General features: G+C 39.2%; 1 protein-coding gene across 10 annotated transcripts in view; it reads right to left on the reverse strand.

Moving 5' to 3' along the window:
• Nucleotides 1-16160, reverse strand: part of LOC121894133 (dedicator of cytokinesis protein 3-like) — a 215056-nt gene extending 198896 nt beyond the window's left edge. For 6 of the 10 annotated variants that reach the window (XM_042406508.1, XM_042406511.1, XM_042406507.1 and 3 more), the window contains exons 1-2: nt 14835-15022; nt 12316-12427 (exon numbers count right to left, since the gene is read on the reverse strand). In XM_042406508.1, coding sequence (XP_042262442.1) covers nt 12316-12352 — 37 coding nt within the window. In that variant the 5' untranslated portion in view covers nt 12353-12427; nt 14835-15022. The other 4 variants (XM_042406509.1, XM_042406510.1, XM_042406504.1 and 1 more) reach the window with 4 other exon arrangements.
• Nucleotides 16161-18163: the final 2003 nt, after the last annotated feature.

The raw sequence follows: 18163 nt of genomic DNA on the forward strand, positions 1-18163 counted from the left end.
ATGAGAAAAAGCTCGGCTTGATGGATGGAGCGGAGGAACGATGTCACGTCTATAAATAGCATTTCTATGTGAAATATTCATTAGACTAAGTGAGAGATAGATGCATGGGGGGGGGGGGGGGGGGTTAGTACAGGGGAAAAAAAATACAGATTTAGATGAGAGATGTGAGAGAGAAAGAGAGGTTAACGGAGAATGAGAGAGAGAGGAAATACAGATAGGAGGAAAGAATTTAGAGAGATAAATTTGGAAGAAATGAGAGAGAGAGAGAGAGAGAGAGAGAGAGGGTGAAAAAGAGGTTAAGAAATGAGGGAAAACAGACAGATAATTGGGCCATGGCATGTAGCCCCCCAGCCTGCAGTGTCACCCACCATTTGTCTCCTCTCCCCATGCAGAGAGAGAGAGAGAAAGAGAGAGAGAGAGAGAGAGAGAGAGAGAGAGAGAGAGAGAGAGAGAGGCAGCGAGGCTCAGGGCGAAACACACACAGTCCAAAAAAAAAAAGATAAAAACAAACAGACAATCTTCCTTCTGCAACACAGGAATAAATACAAACACGGAATAAATGAAGGGGTGTGTAAACTTTATTCACCCTGCTGCCCCAATGTTGTTTTTCTTCTCACCATGGGGTCCAGGCTCATTAAAACGTAGCCCTGGCTTTAAGCTGGACACCGTTGAGCATGAGTCACTGCAGAGAGAGCCTGGGAATACATGGTGGGCAGTGAAGCAAAATGTAACGTACAGTAGGCAGAGGGTCATGGGCCGTCACTCCAAAAGGGATATTTTATGAATTAAATAGAAAACTATTAAAGTATAATTTGTCTTGACATTTGGAATGATTGTTTTCTTTCCATTTTAAAGACACCTCTTCTGTTTGAGTTGTTGTCTTTTTATCTTCCTTCTTTCATGGACTAACATGGACCAACTGTTTGAGAAAATTCAAGGAAAATATCTGTAAAAAATAGTTTTTCGATCACAAAAACAAATGGAGAACCACCCGTAGCTTCTATAGAAATATCATCATCAGCCTTAAAGTCACCATGACATACTGGTTCTCCAACTGGTTTCCACTTTTAAATAATCTGTTCCCATATTATGTCTTGGAAGAATACGATTCAATTTAAATTTGTAATAGAGACTTATAATTTAAATGTATATTGCTGGTACTACGTCATGTGAGAAACATTTTTCTGATCTTGTGTATGTTAATCTCAGGTCTGGTAAACTACTCTGAATGCAGTCCTGTCTTCAGCTATGATCAATAAACTTGAGAGAAGGAATTTGTTAACACTGTGAAAAGTGTAACTTTTGAACATAGTTTGGATCAGCTGCAGGCCTGCAGAACTATTGAACTAGCAGAGCTTTTTTTAAGCACTAATCAATAAATATAGAGACAGACAGGCTGGCGTTGCATTTCAGGAAACTATGGTGCTCAGAGAATGTCTGGAACAGCTGATGACTCCTTTCTATTCTGATCACAGGAGAGAACGAGTTGGGGGGGGGGGGGGGGTTAAAGAGAGCAAGAGAGAGAAAGTGAATGTCAGGAGAGACAGAGGGAGGAGGAGGAGGAGGAGGAGGAGGAGGAAGATTTATTGTCTGTGTCACAGTCATACACAAGCACGTTACAGTGAGTTAAACACTTAGCCCTTCTTCTGCTTTGTTCTCTGTGAACTATATCACAATCTAAAAAATAAAGGAAGTACAGTCAAAATCTAAGTTTTAATTTACAACACAGTTCACTTAAAGTTGAATCAGAGCTGTTGACCAGTATAAGAAAAGTTTGAAAAGTGTAAAAAGTCTGCAGGGTGTAGAGTTATTGTAGAGAGAAGTGAGGTTACCAGACGTCTGTAGCTCCTCATCTCTGCTTCAGGATACATTAGCCACTACTAGCATAACAACCTAATCTCCGACAGAACGGTCAGTGGTTGAGTTGCATTGTGGGTAATGTAGGCACCAGGTTTTGACAAGAAACAAGAATGTACGGAATAAAAAAGAAGATATCTGGATTCTGCTGCCATTATGACACCAACAGTGTTACAGCGCTAAATCAACTGAGTGACAAGGGTTTGCTGAACTCGATGGATAATTCTTAGTCAACTTTTCTCAGAGAAATAAAGTAATAACAATATTTACCGTTGGCCACCTGAGCTTTTCCACTACAGACACTATATTAATGGATTAATTATGTGAAAACAATTATACACAGAGTTAATATCCATTGATTCTATCTTTAAGTGTCTTCTCAATGCTAGCTGAGTCTGGGAAAATCAATAATAAGTGACAAATGTATTTAATAAAAGATGAACTGATGTAGTTGGCTAACTTTATATTACAGTTTACTGGTGGAGTAATTTGTCCCATTTAACATGTCTATCATCACTTTAGCAGGTTACAGCCACGATGTTTGTGTTGTCAGTGTGAGGCAGTGATCAGAGTTGTTTGCGATCCTCCTCTCTCCTCTGGATGGAAGCTGAGAAGTTGGACCGTTGTTATGGCGATAGCAGAACCAGTCTTGCCAGGGTGTCCTCGGAAACCGAGCGTAACCATAACAACGACGGAACTCTCCTCTACAATGCTGCTGTGTTTAAGACCCTCGAGACACACAAACACTCACACGCATACGCCCACTGGCTGACTGCCAGCTAGGAGCTGCAGCCCACATCTAAACCAGAACTCCACACGCTGGAAGAAACACAGAAAGTTTTACCTTCTCTGACACATGAACCACAAATTAAAACTTTATGATTTTCATTCTCTTTCAAACTTTTTTTTAAAAAAACTTACTCTCCCGGTTCAAAGGATAAGCCACCGTCTTTGTGCATATAAACTAGATGACAGGTCTTTGCTTAGACACAACCGAAACTCACTTCCCCCAAAAACCAAAACCATGGGGGGTGAGAGAGAAGCAAACTAGAGGAAGAAGCGACGTGCAGAGACAGAGATCGTTATCCACTAACTTTAAAAGCCAGTTGCAGTATTTTAAGGATGGAAAAAAAACGTCTGTCACAAAATATGTCTTAACCTGTCCCAGTTACAGCCAGTCAGGGTACAAACAGCAAAAGACTTTTTTGTCTTAATTTTAAAATGAATATGATATAAACAAATTAACTATGTTGTTGCTGATAAGGTGGGTGAACGTCATACTACCACCTTAGAAGTGACAATTTCCAACACTGCTGCAAAAATGCTCTTGACATTAAGTATTGTTTACAATGTTTTATTATTCTTTTTGTGGAGAATATTTTCATTATTCTCGACATGTGTGTGCATCTTGGTGAAAAACATAATGACAGAGCTGGTGTTTCCTCGCTCATTTAAACGGAGACCATTGGAATAAGATCTAAGAGGACATTTCTATTTCGCAGACACAGGCGGTAAAAAGTGGTGGCCGAGTGTACAGAGAGACAGATTTATCATGAGATTATGAATTTTCAGATAAAGGCGGATAAAGACAGGAGGAGTTACAGATGGTAGCAGCAGACTGAGATACAGAGAAAGAAGGCTGACGGTGACAGAGACATTCAGGGGGTAGAGATTAAAGTCTCGAGTGTAAAGAGAATCTGAGAGGATAGTAAGAAGAAAGACCCTCCAAGAGTCCACGGGGGGGGCTCCTGATATCAAAGCTTTAGACACAGCATACAGTGTCTGGGCCCAGTCAACACATACTAGCGCTGGGTGTCAGTTATTTGAAGCCTCACACATAAAGCAGGATTATATACATGCAAATAGATTGAAAAAATGCAGAAAAAACAAATAATCCATGAGTTACATGAAACACACATACAAAAAGCCTGCATACACACAGCACAAACACATGTACACAATCATGTTAGTACAATTAGACACATAGATCAAAAGGGACTATTTACATCTATAAGAAGCTATGGTTTTTAAGTGATATGTGTAAATAATGTACTGCTTATCATGGAGGGAAGTAATTAAAGGACACTGTCATGCATCATGCAGGCAGCATTAAGCTGCTGAGGTCCTGCTGCTCTGCATATAATCCCTCTGCCCTCTCTTTTCTTTTGGGTTCCTTCCCTCCTTGCCTGCTGTTCGACATGCGTACTTTCCTGCAGAAGGGGTTCATTTCAGCTTTGATCCCAGTTATAGATCTGATGCACGATTTTCTCTTGGTGGTGCACCGTCGCTGAATGAGCAGCAAGAAACACGTGACGCACATACACCGCAGCGTAGAGTTGCTGTTTGTGAAGAAACTTCTTCCCGCCTACGTTTGAAAAACCCCACAGTTTCTCCATCGTGACTTACTGTCAGCTTCACCACCGGAGGAGAGAGAAAATAAAGAGTGGAGGCGAGGAGCGAAGAAGGAATCCTCTCCTCTTCATCTAAATCTTTGCTTGGCTGGGTGTGTTTCAGCACCACGGACAGCAGCCAGCAGCTCTACAGCTTCATCGTACAGTTTAATCTTCAAATCCTCCTCACGTTGCGTGCTTACAAATACTTACAACTTGAAGGAATAATTGAAAAATACAGTGGTGAGTCCTTTTACAATACACCCCCCCCCTCACTTGACAGCAATACTTGTTATTATTTATGTTAACAGGATGTATCACCCACCCACTGTCACCCACTTACACTGAACCTGGCAAAATTTAGACCCAAGGACAGCACCCATCAGTGTTCACGAAGGTTAGACCAGCACAGTCACCTACACAGATGATCTGCCTTTCCCCACAGCAGTAAATCTAATCCAGATATTGCATTTTTGTCCCTTAAAAGAAGAAATCTGTCCTCTGATACTCTCTTGTTTTGGTTATGGAGAATGTAATTTATTCTTTCACTCGTGCTACTACTTTATTTTCACGTTGAACCATAATTTATGGCCTTTAATGCAAATTTTCCTGGATAAATAATTCATATTAAAGTCTGTTTTGTTTGCGTGTGGTCTGGGCCTGATTGCATACATGTGCTGTGAATGCAGCTCCTTCTCATGGTGAAACTTGCCTACACAGAGAATAATACATGAAGCAGCTCAGTCAGGCTTGGTTAACCTGAGCATTCACGTTAGAGCCTGATTATACCCTGTAAATGCTGCCGGGATGATCTCAAAGGCTTTCTTAAATTCTACTTGGGTCTTTTATTCCTCACAAATAAGATAATTTCTTCGTGGGAAATTTCCCATAAATAACCCAGTTTACTCCCATAAAGACCAATTAATAAACTGCTTATATGCAGAATTATGAAACAGGAATTAATGACTCAGTGATGCGCCTCTTACAAAAGCATTACCCGCTAAATAGGCAGAGTCAAAACTAATAATTAGTGTGAAACTAGTGCACAAGGCTGGATCCAGATAAATGCAAACCGAACTAGCAATGTTTATTCAAATGTAGTGTCTCTTGTTGTCTAAGAATTGTTGTTTTCTGAGGTTGTTTGCGTCTTACTTGTACACACACATGAATAAAACATTTCACTGAGGCCCGCTGCTGTACTGAGTGTGAGCGCTGGGTGTGCGTTTGTTGGGGACTGTGGTGATGACTTCATCCTCAGCTGGAAACACAACATCACATTACCAGCTCAGCATCCCTCTCTGTTTCACTACATATCTGTTCTGTCTCCCTCTTTATTTCTTCAGTCTACTTCTTCTGCTTCTTAACATCTGATATGATCAGTGAGTAAGAATATGATGGATATGATCAGGCTATGATCAATGTGTTTATTGTCATTATTTTGTCATCACCATGATGTCAAACACATGTAGCTGTAACTGCACCAGTCACACAGTGACCTGAATCCTTTCATCATGGGTTGGCTTTACATATTGCATTAACATTATTTTCTATTGTACCATATTATATCTGTCAGCAGTTTCCAGTGCAGAGGACTGACCTGGTTAGGTTCCAGTGTCTGGGGAAAAAACATGCGCGATCTCTTCCCAATTAGATGTTTTTTTTATCCTCTGAGAATAGATTTTATTTTACAGAAGCTGTATGATTAAAGCTATAAATCTGGGTCAGTAAACACTCACAGGAATGATAAGTTGTTAAATGTCTTGCTGTGATTGTTTTACAGTTTCAAAGCTCAGACTGAGTACAGCTGACAGTGACGGGGCAGGTACGAGTTCAGTTTCCTGTCCAAGGATGCTTCAACCAGCTGGCAGTTGAATACGGATTATAGTTTTATTTATAGAAAACGTTCCTGGCAAAAACAATCATATTCATTAAGATTAACTGTAATAAAGACAAAGAACCACTGCTTTCCTTACACTGCTTTACTTATAACTTTAGAAATACAGAAGAGACAGGATGTAGGAGATCTGATGTAATTATCTGTTAGCTTGATTGACTAGTTAGCCTACCTGAGTTTTAACATGGCTAGTTTGAGTTCAGACTAGTCATATTAGACTACCAGCCATAGTAGATACTGTACTACTACTATATACATCTATATGTAAAGAATGCTCAGGTATTGATATTTCCGAAATATATTTGAAATATATTCCAACTAAATGTGAAGTTACATTTCTTGAGTTTTAAAACAGATTTTGCTGGTGACCCGTCCAGAGTGTAAACCACCTCTTGACCAGTGCATGCTGGGTAGGAAGAGGATCAGTGGTTTAGAAAATGGACGGATCGATCAAGTTGAATAGAAAGTGTGCAGCAGAACAGAGAGACATAGAGCTGGTTCATATATTCTAACGGCTGTAATTTCATTTTAATGACTACATTACAGCACAGAGCCGTAACAATCATGTCTGAACAGTATCTGTGAGACCTGCTGAAGCTTTCCAAAGGGGGCAGCAGGAAGAGAGAGAGAGAGAGAGAGAGAGAGAGAGAGAGTAAGGACCGCCTATTTCCCACATCACCAAAGGAGATGAGAAAATTACTGTATAACACAACATACAAACCTCTAAAAAAATGGACTATATTAGCAAAGAGAGTCTGTGTGATGTATGGCTTGTTAACTTGTTGCTTTGAGATGTGATTAAAAGGCCAAGCTGGCTCCCTGAGGAAAAGGGGAGGGGAAGATGGAGCGAAGGAGTGATGAGGCGGGAGCAAAAGCAATCAACTTGATTTGCTGTCAGTTTCCAAAGGCGATGTGGATATATCAGCATGTAGGACTTGAGAATACTTGGAGCCTTTAAACGTTTGCCAGTGGGAGAGTCATTAAAGAAACGGGAGGGAATATAATTCCTCAGAGACATCGCTTCGAATATGTAAAGCTTTAGGCGGGAGAACCAGTAGGCTTATACACAAACACTCTGCTGTCTTTGAGAAAAAAAGGGGCATAAAACCCTCTTTATGTCACATGTAAGTCATGTATTTTTTAAGACTCTAAATATGGTTTTATGGAACTGCATAACCTTTTCTTACAGTAATTTAATGGCTTTTATGCTGGAATGAACACAGTCAATGATTAAATTATAGTGTGGATGTAACTGACAGTCTCATCTAAATCTTTATCACGTAAATTCATTACAGTTAAAGTTTATTACACGTAGATTTTGTCTTTAGGGCTTTAGGAATGATTGCTTCTGTAGATTTTGTCCTCCTGTTTCATCACTTCCCTTATGTCATTATTTAAATAGTGGAACAAATGTATCATCCCTCAAAGAAAAGGAGCAGAAGTGTTTGAGATTCACCTGAGATATAACATTTGACAGATCGACGAAAGCCTGACCCCAAAGATATGAGAAACAAATGACACATAGGAAAAATGTCATTACAGTGTGTTTAAAGACGTCAGGCAGATCGCTCTAAGAGGAGCTTTGATCAAAAGACAGTTTCTCCTGCTGGATCTCTTTAAATGTGAGGACACAACAGTGACAGATGAGCAGCGAAATGAAAAGCTAGTTCAGAACAAATAGGCCAGAAGGGGAAAAAAAAAACAACAACAAAGAAAACAAAAGGTGCAGACATACGAAGGACAACCTGTACGCATCTGTCACTTCCACTGTGACCTAGATTTATAGCGGTGTACTCTGGTGGACGCCCGGTGTGGCTGTGAGAAATGTGTTGTGGCATGTGCGTCATACATATCAGTGTGTGTCAGTTTTGTCAATCTGAATGCATCTCCCCTGCTGCTGACCAGGAATCATGGCTCACTGAGCTCTGCTGGGTTACTAATCCTGAAAACATGTCGTTTAATGGTTATCAAAGGACGGTTTTAATCGTCTGTCATCTCTTACAGACGCTTTCATATTTCAACAAGCGTCAGAATTTGTGGGAAACTATGTAGTGTGTGTTTTTTATCTCCGCCACAGTCCCATGCGTCTGTTTGCGTATCTCAAAAAATTGCAGAAATTTGGAGGCATTTTCAGTCCACTTGTGATTTTGAATGTCGACTTTGATTTATAAACTTGCTCCCACGTGTGTAAGCGAGTTTTAAATTAACCCACAATCCAATTCTACACGATTTCAACTTGAAAATTGGTAGAGTAGCATATTAAAATGAAATTATTGTGGCTTGTAGAAAAAGCCTTTAGCAGGTGCATTTCATAAGTGTGTCTGGGATGTCTGTTTCATTTGTCCATCTGTCTTGTCTCTGTGCCTGTCTGTCTGTCTGTCTGTGTGTGTTCTGTGTTATCTTGTGAGTGTGAGAACTGAGTGCTGTGCTGTGCAGCCCTGGGGGAGGTGAAGCTGCATTCAGGAACCTCTATGGGTGCCACAAAGCTGCATTCATCCAACTGAATAGCTGTTTTCTACAACCAGGCACTAGTCATCCCAACTCCATTGGAACGCCTCTATGAGTTACCACTCTCCCTGCCTTGGTATGCAAAGCCTTATCCACCCAAAACACAAATGGTTTGGTTAACAAAAGACACAAAACACACTTACATGAAAACACTGAAGAGATGCCTGACTCTCCAGTTTCAAAGGATGGGTTTTTTTTTTTTGAGGATTTCTGGACACTGAACTCTCATTCTTCTTATTATAGAAGATTGAGGATTTCCTGTTTTCTTTCATCTTTTGTGTGAACCTGCTTTGTCTTCACTTGACTCTGATATGCCAGGGATAATTTACTGCCATTGTGAAGACAAAGTACAGGCAGCATTTTATTCAAACAGGAACGATTTTCAAATGTCACACAGTGGAACGGATGGTTGACAATAACATGATAGAGTCTCAGCGAGTGACAGCGCTGCTTACACAGACACAAGGGAAACCCACCTGACATCCTTTTACAGTGTCAAATGTCACAAATGTGTCATGTTTAAAGCAAAACATCAGTTGTTTCATAATGAAATGTTGTGCTTTTTCAGTGTGCCCACTTCCAACCTGCAGTCTCTGCTACTACATTTCCCAGAATGCCATTTGATAATCCCTGGAGAACAGACAGGAACTGGAACTTACTGCTTTCACTTGAAGATAAATAAGTGCGTCTCTATAATTGCAGATGTTTTCTTTAAGAGGATGCTGTTATACGGCTGCTAACTCTTAAGTTTTTATGTTTTTAGTTTTTTATGTTTTATTGCAGATTTATCTTTTACAGTGTGACCAATCAGGAAAGGCAGTGAAATGCATCATGTGAACATTTACTGTTCTGCGTGATATAATCTACTCAGGGCAATAAAGTCGCCTTCCCCACGATACTGCGCTGTCAGATTAGGGTGTCCTATTCCTTTCATCATGTCTGCCAGCGTGCACTATGAAACCTTGTAAGCTGTGATGTGATTCTGATTTTGATGTTAAAAGGCTGCTAGCAGAGTAAATCAAGAAGCCTCAGCATGCAGCCACAGCTGGTGTTAAAAGGCTGCTACTGAAGGTATCAAGCAACAAGGAGAAAAAAAAAACAACAACACAGCCTCTCATTCAAATTCAAGTAATGTCTCTTTCCAATTAACAGAGTGCTGGAGTCATGATTCCCCACATTGACTTCCTGTCAGCAAAGTCCCTGCTCCCTCCCACTGCAGACACTGGTGTAGAGTTTTGCCTCATCAGTCAAAAAACAATGTGAATTATTTTATCATCTTTACTGGTTGCATGGCAGAAACAACAGAGAAGACTGGACAGCATCATGACAGTATTTTCTGTTCTTCTCAGGGTATAAACTGAATAAAACATTCTAGAAATTATTGTAAGGAAAGATTGTGGAAACAGCTTCAGATAACCATCTGAGGGACTGATCTGACATGAATGGGACTTTGTGAAGAGCTCACTGAACATGACCTGGACCTGGACCTGTGTGTTCCACAGTATGGAATACAGATTTTAAATTTGGGAAAAGGAGAGCACTGGTATCAGTTTGGGAATTAGTATCAGCCATAGACTGTAAAAAAAAACATAATGGACATAGTCACCGTGACGTCACCCACTGGTTTGTAGCCTTGAGTTTGGCATTTTGATCGTCGCCATCTTGGAAATTTGGAGCCAGAAGTGATCATATTTGGACAAGAGGGTGGAGCTGATGCTAACGCTAGCTGCTAGCTTGGTTAGTCCCGTGCATTCTTAACTGTGATACTAAAACTGCTAACGCTAATGCTAATTTCTGCAAAATCAAAACCATTAAAACAAAATGCACTTACTAGAAAAACTGAACATCCGACTCATTAGAGGGTCTTTTAGTACAACTGAACGCTGAACAAGGCAACCAAAATGTTACAATTAACTTTCATGAACTGAAAACACACTGAAATAATGACAGCTATGGCTATACTCTTTGAATCTGGGGTTACGCCAAGGTTATGTTTCCTAATCAACGTTGTAACGACCACGGTGCCACCCAACCTTTGTAGCGACTTTTCAATCACAAGGTAGCAACACCCTAAAGCAGACGCTGCTTCATCATCTATTTTACTCTAAATGGGACCATAATCTACAAAATGAACATCATGCTGTATTGAAAAAGACTTGAAACTAGTGATTGAGATCATAAATTAATTAGGAAACTATTCACTGAGGTAATAAATCAAGTGACAAGTAGGGTCATTTTCCCATAGACTTCAATACAATCAGACTTGTTTCTGGAGCCAGTGGAGTCGCCTCCTGCTGGCGATTAGGGAGAATGTAGATTTAAGTCACTTCCGCGTTGGCTTCATTTTTCAGACCCGGAGCTACCTGCTGATACCCTGAGATGAGGCATCAGAATCAATGTTGGGAATAAAAAGGTTGGATTGCTGTATCCCAACTTAATCAGGTGCACTCGAGAGGTAGTCTTGATGACTGAGCTTTGACTACCATTCAGAAACAACATCACAAAACAAAAACATGCAAATCTAGGGAAAACCTGCAGCAGGTGCAACAAACTGGCATTTCATAAAACGTGCCAAGTCAGCAGGAGTACAGAGCAAAGTGAAAGAGGACAGAAACACACATGATGACGAAAGTCACAGTCACCAGAAAGCAGTCAGCAGTGTTACAAAAAAGGCATAGGCTACAGAGTGTGGTGGAGACTGTGAGTCTAAGAGGACTGTGTGCAGTAATAGATACAAAGGGGAGGGGGGGTGAATAGCCAGGAGACTCAGAGAGAGAGAGAGAGAGAGAGAGAGAGAGGCAGAGAGAGTGAGAGAGAATAATTGAACTGTGGATCATTGGCTAATGGCCCTTAAACCACCAACTCTCATCTGAAAACATTCACTCTCATTATACTGCAATATAATACTGGCTGATAAATGGCTGCTGCCCCGCTGTGAGCTCTGTTACCTGCACTGTCCATTAACACACACATAATACATACAGTGCATTGTTCTTTGCCAGCAGTGCATACATTTCACTTTGCCCTCATCATACAGTTTCTATATTCATATATTACTACTGCACAGCCTTTTGTTTCAACAAGCCTTCATTCTGCAAGATATTACAAAACAATATGTGCATTATGAAGGATAAGACTCTATAATACTGAGATATCATAAGAGATGTCAAGTACCACAGACCATCTCTCTCTCTCTCTCTCACACACACACACACACACACACACACACACACACACCACACACACACACACAAACACACAGGAATTAAAAATGTTGCTACAGCAAATAATATGAAGTACCATAAGGTCACTAAACAGGCCGCTCTTGAGTAGAGATGAAGTTAGAAGTACTACACAGGTTTCCTATATATAGACTGAGTTCACATCACGATTCACCACCGAGTCAAAATGAATCTAAATTATCAAATGTGTTGTATAATAAGCTTTACAAATGAATAAACATTCAATATAGTCTATTGATGGGATGATGCAGATGAAAACTGAACTGTGTTAAATACTGTGTGTTGTCCCTGATAGATACATGAATATCCGACAGTGTGCAACCGGACAGCTTCGTTCAGTATCAGGTCTGGTCCTTTGCATCACACATCCACAACAAATACATCCGGACACAGATTAATACACAAACATCACGGATTTACTCACCCACTCCTATTTTCTCATCCTCCGTCGGCGTCCACATGATGTCCCGGTGTACAAAGAGCAAAATCCCCCCAAAGAAAAGTATAATCACCCGATGCGTCGCTTCATGGAAATCCTACGGAGGTTTCACCAGAGAGAGGGGAGAGAGAGACAAGAGGAGGAGGACCGGAGAGGAAAAGTTTACTTCAACTGTTCAGGATGATGGGAGAAAAAATATCACTCTCCTGATGTCGAAATACAATAGAGTGAAGTTGTTTTTTTTAAACGACGAGCGAAAGATATGATGTTTCATATCCCGTCAGCTTCGCAGTGACGCATGGTGCGATGTGTTTGTCCATCTCTGCTGGTGCCGGAAAAACCCTCCTGCAAAACCACCAGGAATTCAACCAAAGGCGTCACAGCGACACTAGCAGACCAAATCATATAGTTTTAGGGATGACATATTAGAAAGGTCAGAATAATAGTGAATGCTGAACCGTAAATACTGCGAGTCTCCATACGACGTGGCTGAATGGGATAATTAAAAGACAGTGTCTGCTGAGGACACTATGAGGATGTTATCAGCATGTTATCACAGTAGTGAAACACTCCGAGCCAATAGTGAGAAATGATATAAATGATCATTATCGTATTTTCGGTTAAGTTGAGCCCAGCAGCCTCGTCTCTTGCCTTCTTCTCAATCAGCGCTGCACGTCTCAGCCTCTCCAGCTCCCGTTATGTTGGTCATTTCTTCTTATTTATTATGTGCGTATTTATTTCTCTCCGCCCGTTGCAGCTGTTAAACTTGTCGTGAGTGTATGGGGAAAAAATGAAATAAATAAATTAGAGACAGTCCAGTCCCGTCTGTGTTCGGTGTCGGACCGGGAGAGTCGTGCGCAGGCAGCAGCAGAAGGGAAGCCTACATCAGTTTAAGAGGATCAGGCGAATGGAAAGCCTCCAGATAGAGTGGGTTACATGGACTGAGAGAGTGTGTGTGTGTTTGTGTGTGTGTGTGTGTGTGTGTGTGGGCAGAGGTAGTCCCGTCGGTCCGCAGCGCCACTAGATCGTTAAAGGTCGTCATCGGTGACATGACGCGCGTAACGTTACTGGACAGAGCACAAACTGTACAGTCCTGATCCTTCATAAACATGAAGGCGCACATATATAATATTCAACATATTATCACAAACACAAACATACTGTACAAATCCATATAATACAGCTACACACACACACACTTACATGACTCATGGAACTGTGTCATCACTGCATAACATGACACCGCAATGACATAATATGTGTCATGTTGTACAGTAAGTGAGAGTGATTTACAGTAGACTGGTCTGTGTGTGTGTGTGTGTGTGTGTGTGTGTGTGTGTGTGTGTGTGTGTGTGTGTGTGTATGCATGTCAATATTGTGGTGACACCATGTGCATCTTCATGAGCAACAAACTTTTTTTTTTCTCAAGGTGTGTGATCAACGTGGACAGACACTCCTGCAACTGTAATTGGTTCATACGGTAACCATGGTGATCTACAGAGAAGCTTATGAAGCCTGGTCATAATAAAAGATTAAAGATGATACCTTCAAGATGAAAAAAGAAGTGATTGTTTTATTGTTATTTATTGAAGCAGTAAACTAGAGTATGAACTAGAGCTCAACGATGAGAAATGATCAATAACAAGAAATAATCTGCAACTATTTTGATAGTCAAATATTCATTTTAGTCATTTTTTAAGCAAAAATGTCAAACATTTGCTGACTGCAGCTTTGTAAGGATCTTAAAGTTTTTCGGTTGAATACTGAATATCTTTGGATTGTTGATCATACCAAAACATACATTTGAAGATGAAGATTTGAAGATCCTCTAATAAATTAGAATGAGCATTTTTCACTATTTTCTGAAATTTTATACACACAACTATAATCGAGTAAAATAGTCGATAATGAGAATAATCACCAGTTGCAGCCCTGAAATGATAGTCAATTAACGCTAATTACTCGTCAACCAACAAATATATATCGATATAATGGATTGTTTTTTTATTGTGTAATTTTTCCTTTCACTTTTTCATCAAACGAGTATGTGATGCTGTTCTTTGTTTCTTTGTCTCAGCCTATTTGATGTCGCTAACTAGCTAACTAACGTTACCGTTAACTGAACAAAACCCGGAGTTAACGGTCGGTCGGACTAGCTTAGTGTTAAACTATTTGAAGATCTCAAATTTGACTACAATGAAAATAAATTATTGCCTAAATTATGGCAATTTTTCACTATTTTAAGCAATTATTATACCAAACAACAACAACAAAAACAGCTATCCCACCCAGTTTTGTCAGTTTGAATTTTTAGCTAGCTAACATTTAACTTACCGTTAATTACCGTTAATTAGCATTAATTAGTGTTAGCTAGCGTTAGTTAGTTAACGCCCAATGAGTCAGAGCCAAAGAAGTTTCTGGAAGGGCAGAGTAGCTAAATGGAAAAGTCCAAGAGAGAGAAAGGTTGAAACTGAAATAAATACAAGTGTTTCATTTGTTCATACCTTAGTTTTGCTGCAGCTCCTTGACTAACTAGTTAACTAACCTCAACTGGTCAACTAACAGCCGACTAGTCAGCTTCAGTTACCTGCTTAACTCTTTAGGTTTGAGCGGTTTGAAATAACCGTTAGAAGCCGTTTAACCTTCATCTGACCAACAACAACAAAAACAGCTATCCCACCCAGTTTTGTCAGTTTGAATTTTTAGCTAGCTAACATTTAACTTACCGTTAATTACCGTTAATTAGCATTAACTAGCGTTAGTTAGCTAATGCTAATCCCAATGAGTCAGAGCCAAAGAAGTTTCTGGAAGGGCAGAGTAGCTAAATGGAAAAGTCCAAGAGAGAGAAAGGTTGAAACTGAAATAAATACAAGTGTTTCATTTGTTCATACCTTAGTTTTGCTGCAGCTCCTTGACTAACTAGTTAACTAACCTCAACTGGTCAACTAACAGCCGACTAGTCAGCTTCAGTTACCTGCTTAACTCTTTAGGTTTGAGCGGTTTGAAATAACCGTTAGAAGCCGTTTAACCTTCATCTGACCAACAACAACAAAAACAGCTATCCCACCCAGTTTTGTCAGTTTGAATTTTTAGCTAGCTAACATTTAACTTACCGTTAATTACCGTTAATTAGCATTAACTAGCGTTAGTTAGCTAATGCTAATCCCAATGAGTCAGAGCCAAAGAAGTTTCTGGAAGGGCAGAGTAGCTAAATGGAAAAGTCAAAGAGAGAGAAAGGTTGAAACTGAAATAAATACAAGTGTTTCATTTGTTCATACCTTAGTTTTGCTGCAGCTCCTTGACTAACTAGTTAACTAACCTCAACTGGTCAACTAACAGCCGACTAGTCAGCTTCAGTTACCTGCTTAACTTTTTAGGTTTGAGCGGTTTGAAATAACCGTTAGAAGCCGTTTAACCTTCATCTGACCAACAACAAAAACAGCTATCCCACCCAGTTTTGTCAGTTTGAATTTTTAGCTAGCTAACATTTAACTTACCGTTAATTACCGTTAATTAGCATTAACTAGCGTTAGCTAGCGTTAGTTAGCTAATGCTAATCCCAATGAGTCAGAGCCAAAGAAGTTTCTGGAAGGGCAGAGTAGCTAAATGGAAAAGTCCAAGAGAGAGAAAGGTTGAAACTGAAATAAATACAAGTGTTTCATTTGTTCATACCTTAGTTTTGCTGCAGCTCCTTACAACTAGTTAACTAACCTCAACTGGTCAACTAACAGCCGACTAGTCAGCTTCAGTTACCTGCTTAACTCTTTAGGTTTGAGCGGTTTGAAATAACCGTTAGAAGCCGTTTAACCTTCATCTGACCAACAACATTCAAAAACAAGAATAAACTACAATAAGAAACTACCGTCATGGTAAAATGTTCACTTATTTATTCCCAAAACATTATTAGTTAATGTCATCTGAGAGAAACAGATTATTATTATTATTATTATTATTATATTATCATTATCATAAGAAAATTACAGTTCATGTGCATATTGTGTAAATCGAAAGTATTTACTTTTCTTTAATACAAATTGCTTTTATCCCAAATATCTTTCCAAAAAGCCTTCAAAATGAAATGAAATACATGAAGTACATGAAGTATATGAAGTATATGAAGTACATGAAGTATATGAGGTACATGAGGTATATGAAGTATATGAAGTTCATGAAATACATGAAGTACATGAAGTATATGAAGTACATGAAGTATATGAGGTATATGAGGTATATGAGGTATATGAAGTACATGAAGTATATGAGGTATATGAAGTACATGAAGTATATGAAGTACATGAAGTATATGAGGTATATGAAGTATATGAAGTATATGAGGTTATGAGTCATTTAGGTGGTTAAAGCTTCCTGACAAGAGAAACTGAGCTGCATGGTTCGTTATGTTGATGATTCTCATATTTTCATGTTTACTAATAATAAAAACTGATAATAAAGATAAACTCATAAAAGTAAAGTTTACTAGTGGGGCTGCTACTAACAATTATTTTTATCATTGATTAATCTGATGATTATTTTCTCTATGAATCGATTAGTTGTCGATCGAGCCCAAGATGACGTCTTCAAATATCTTGTTTTGTCCAAAATTCAAATATGTTCAGTTCACTGTCATCAAATACGCCTCAAGAAACCAGAAAATATTCACATCTAAGAAGCTGAAATCAGAGAATTTCCTTTTCTTTTTCTTAAAAAAAGACTCAAAACAATAAATTGATTATCAAAATAGTTGCAGATTAATTTGATAGTTAACAGCTAATCAATGAATGTATTAATCATTGCAGCTCTAATAACTAGGTCATAATGTTTGAACTCATGTGATTCAGAAAACTTTAACTTATGAAGTCGTGGATTTATTTATCTATTTATTTTGACTTGTCAGGTGGAATAAGCTAATTGGTTTTGTTCCACTTAAATGTTAAATGTGAGCAGACGTGACACTGACACACCTTAATGTGATGCAGCCATCATTAATCAAAGTTATTAATTACACCTGAGCTTGTGTTCCTGATTGAAATGTCATAGCAGAAAAGTCACACGTGTTATTAATGATATCACTAACAGATGCATTATTTTTAAGTTTTGATTCAGGTTTTTATTGTGCGTGCTGGAGGGAGACACACAGCAACCAGCAGAATACATTAACTGGAATATCTAACAACCAGTAACAACCAGTTCATACACACTTTACCTCCTATAAGTGTTCCTGTGTGTGTGTGTGTGTGTGTGTGTCTTTTGGAATAAGAAGAGCAAAACTAATATTTGATGTGTTAAACAACCACATTTGATTCCCTTAATCACCTTAAAAACTGCTGTCTCTGTGTCGAGTCCTTATCACATTATTACCACTAAGTTCTTTTTGTAGGGTCACATTCAAGAGGCTGGCATACTGGGAATGACAAGTTGTGCTTCAAAGAGTTTGAAACATTGAAATAAACTTAGTATTCTGGTCCAGTCGAGGCGGACTGAGAAGAACAGACAGGAAGAACAAATGACAGAAAAGAGAAGACGTAGCAGACAGAGTGAACGACCTGTCCAAAGAATAATAACTCAGACACAGACAACAAGTCAAAGCTATTTATTATAGAAAAGAAATAGTCCTCTAAACTCTCAGTATTAACAAAAAAGATTCATTCATCAATAGATTTTCAATCATTCAACAGATAAATATGTGTACTTTTACACTGCAAGCTGAGAGAACAGTGAAATGCTGGTTTGTGAGCGAGGAGAAGGTTGTTGTTGTATTTATTTGGGAGCATGTACAGTGTTAAACCAGATTTAGCTTAAAGCTCATTTTCATCTGCGGTCCCTCACAATTAAA

The sequence above is a fragment of the Thunnus maccoyii genome, chromosome 3, assembly GCF_910596095.1.
Source record: "Thunnus maccoyii chromosome 3, fThuMac1.1, whole genome shotgun sequence".
Taxonomy (NCBI): domain Eukaryota; kingdom Metazoa; phylum Chordata; class Actinopteri; order Scombriformes; family Scombridae; genus Thunnus; species Thunnus maccoyii.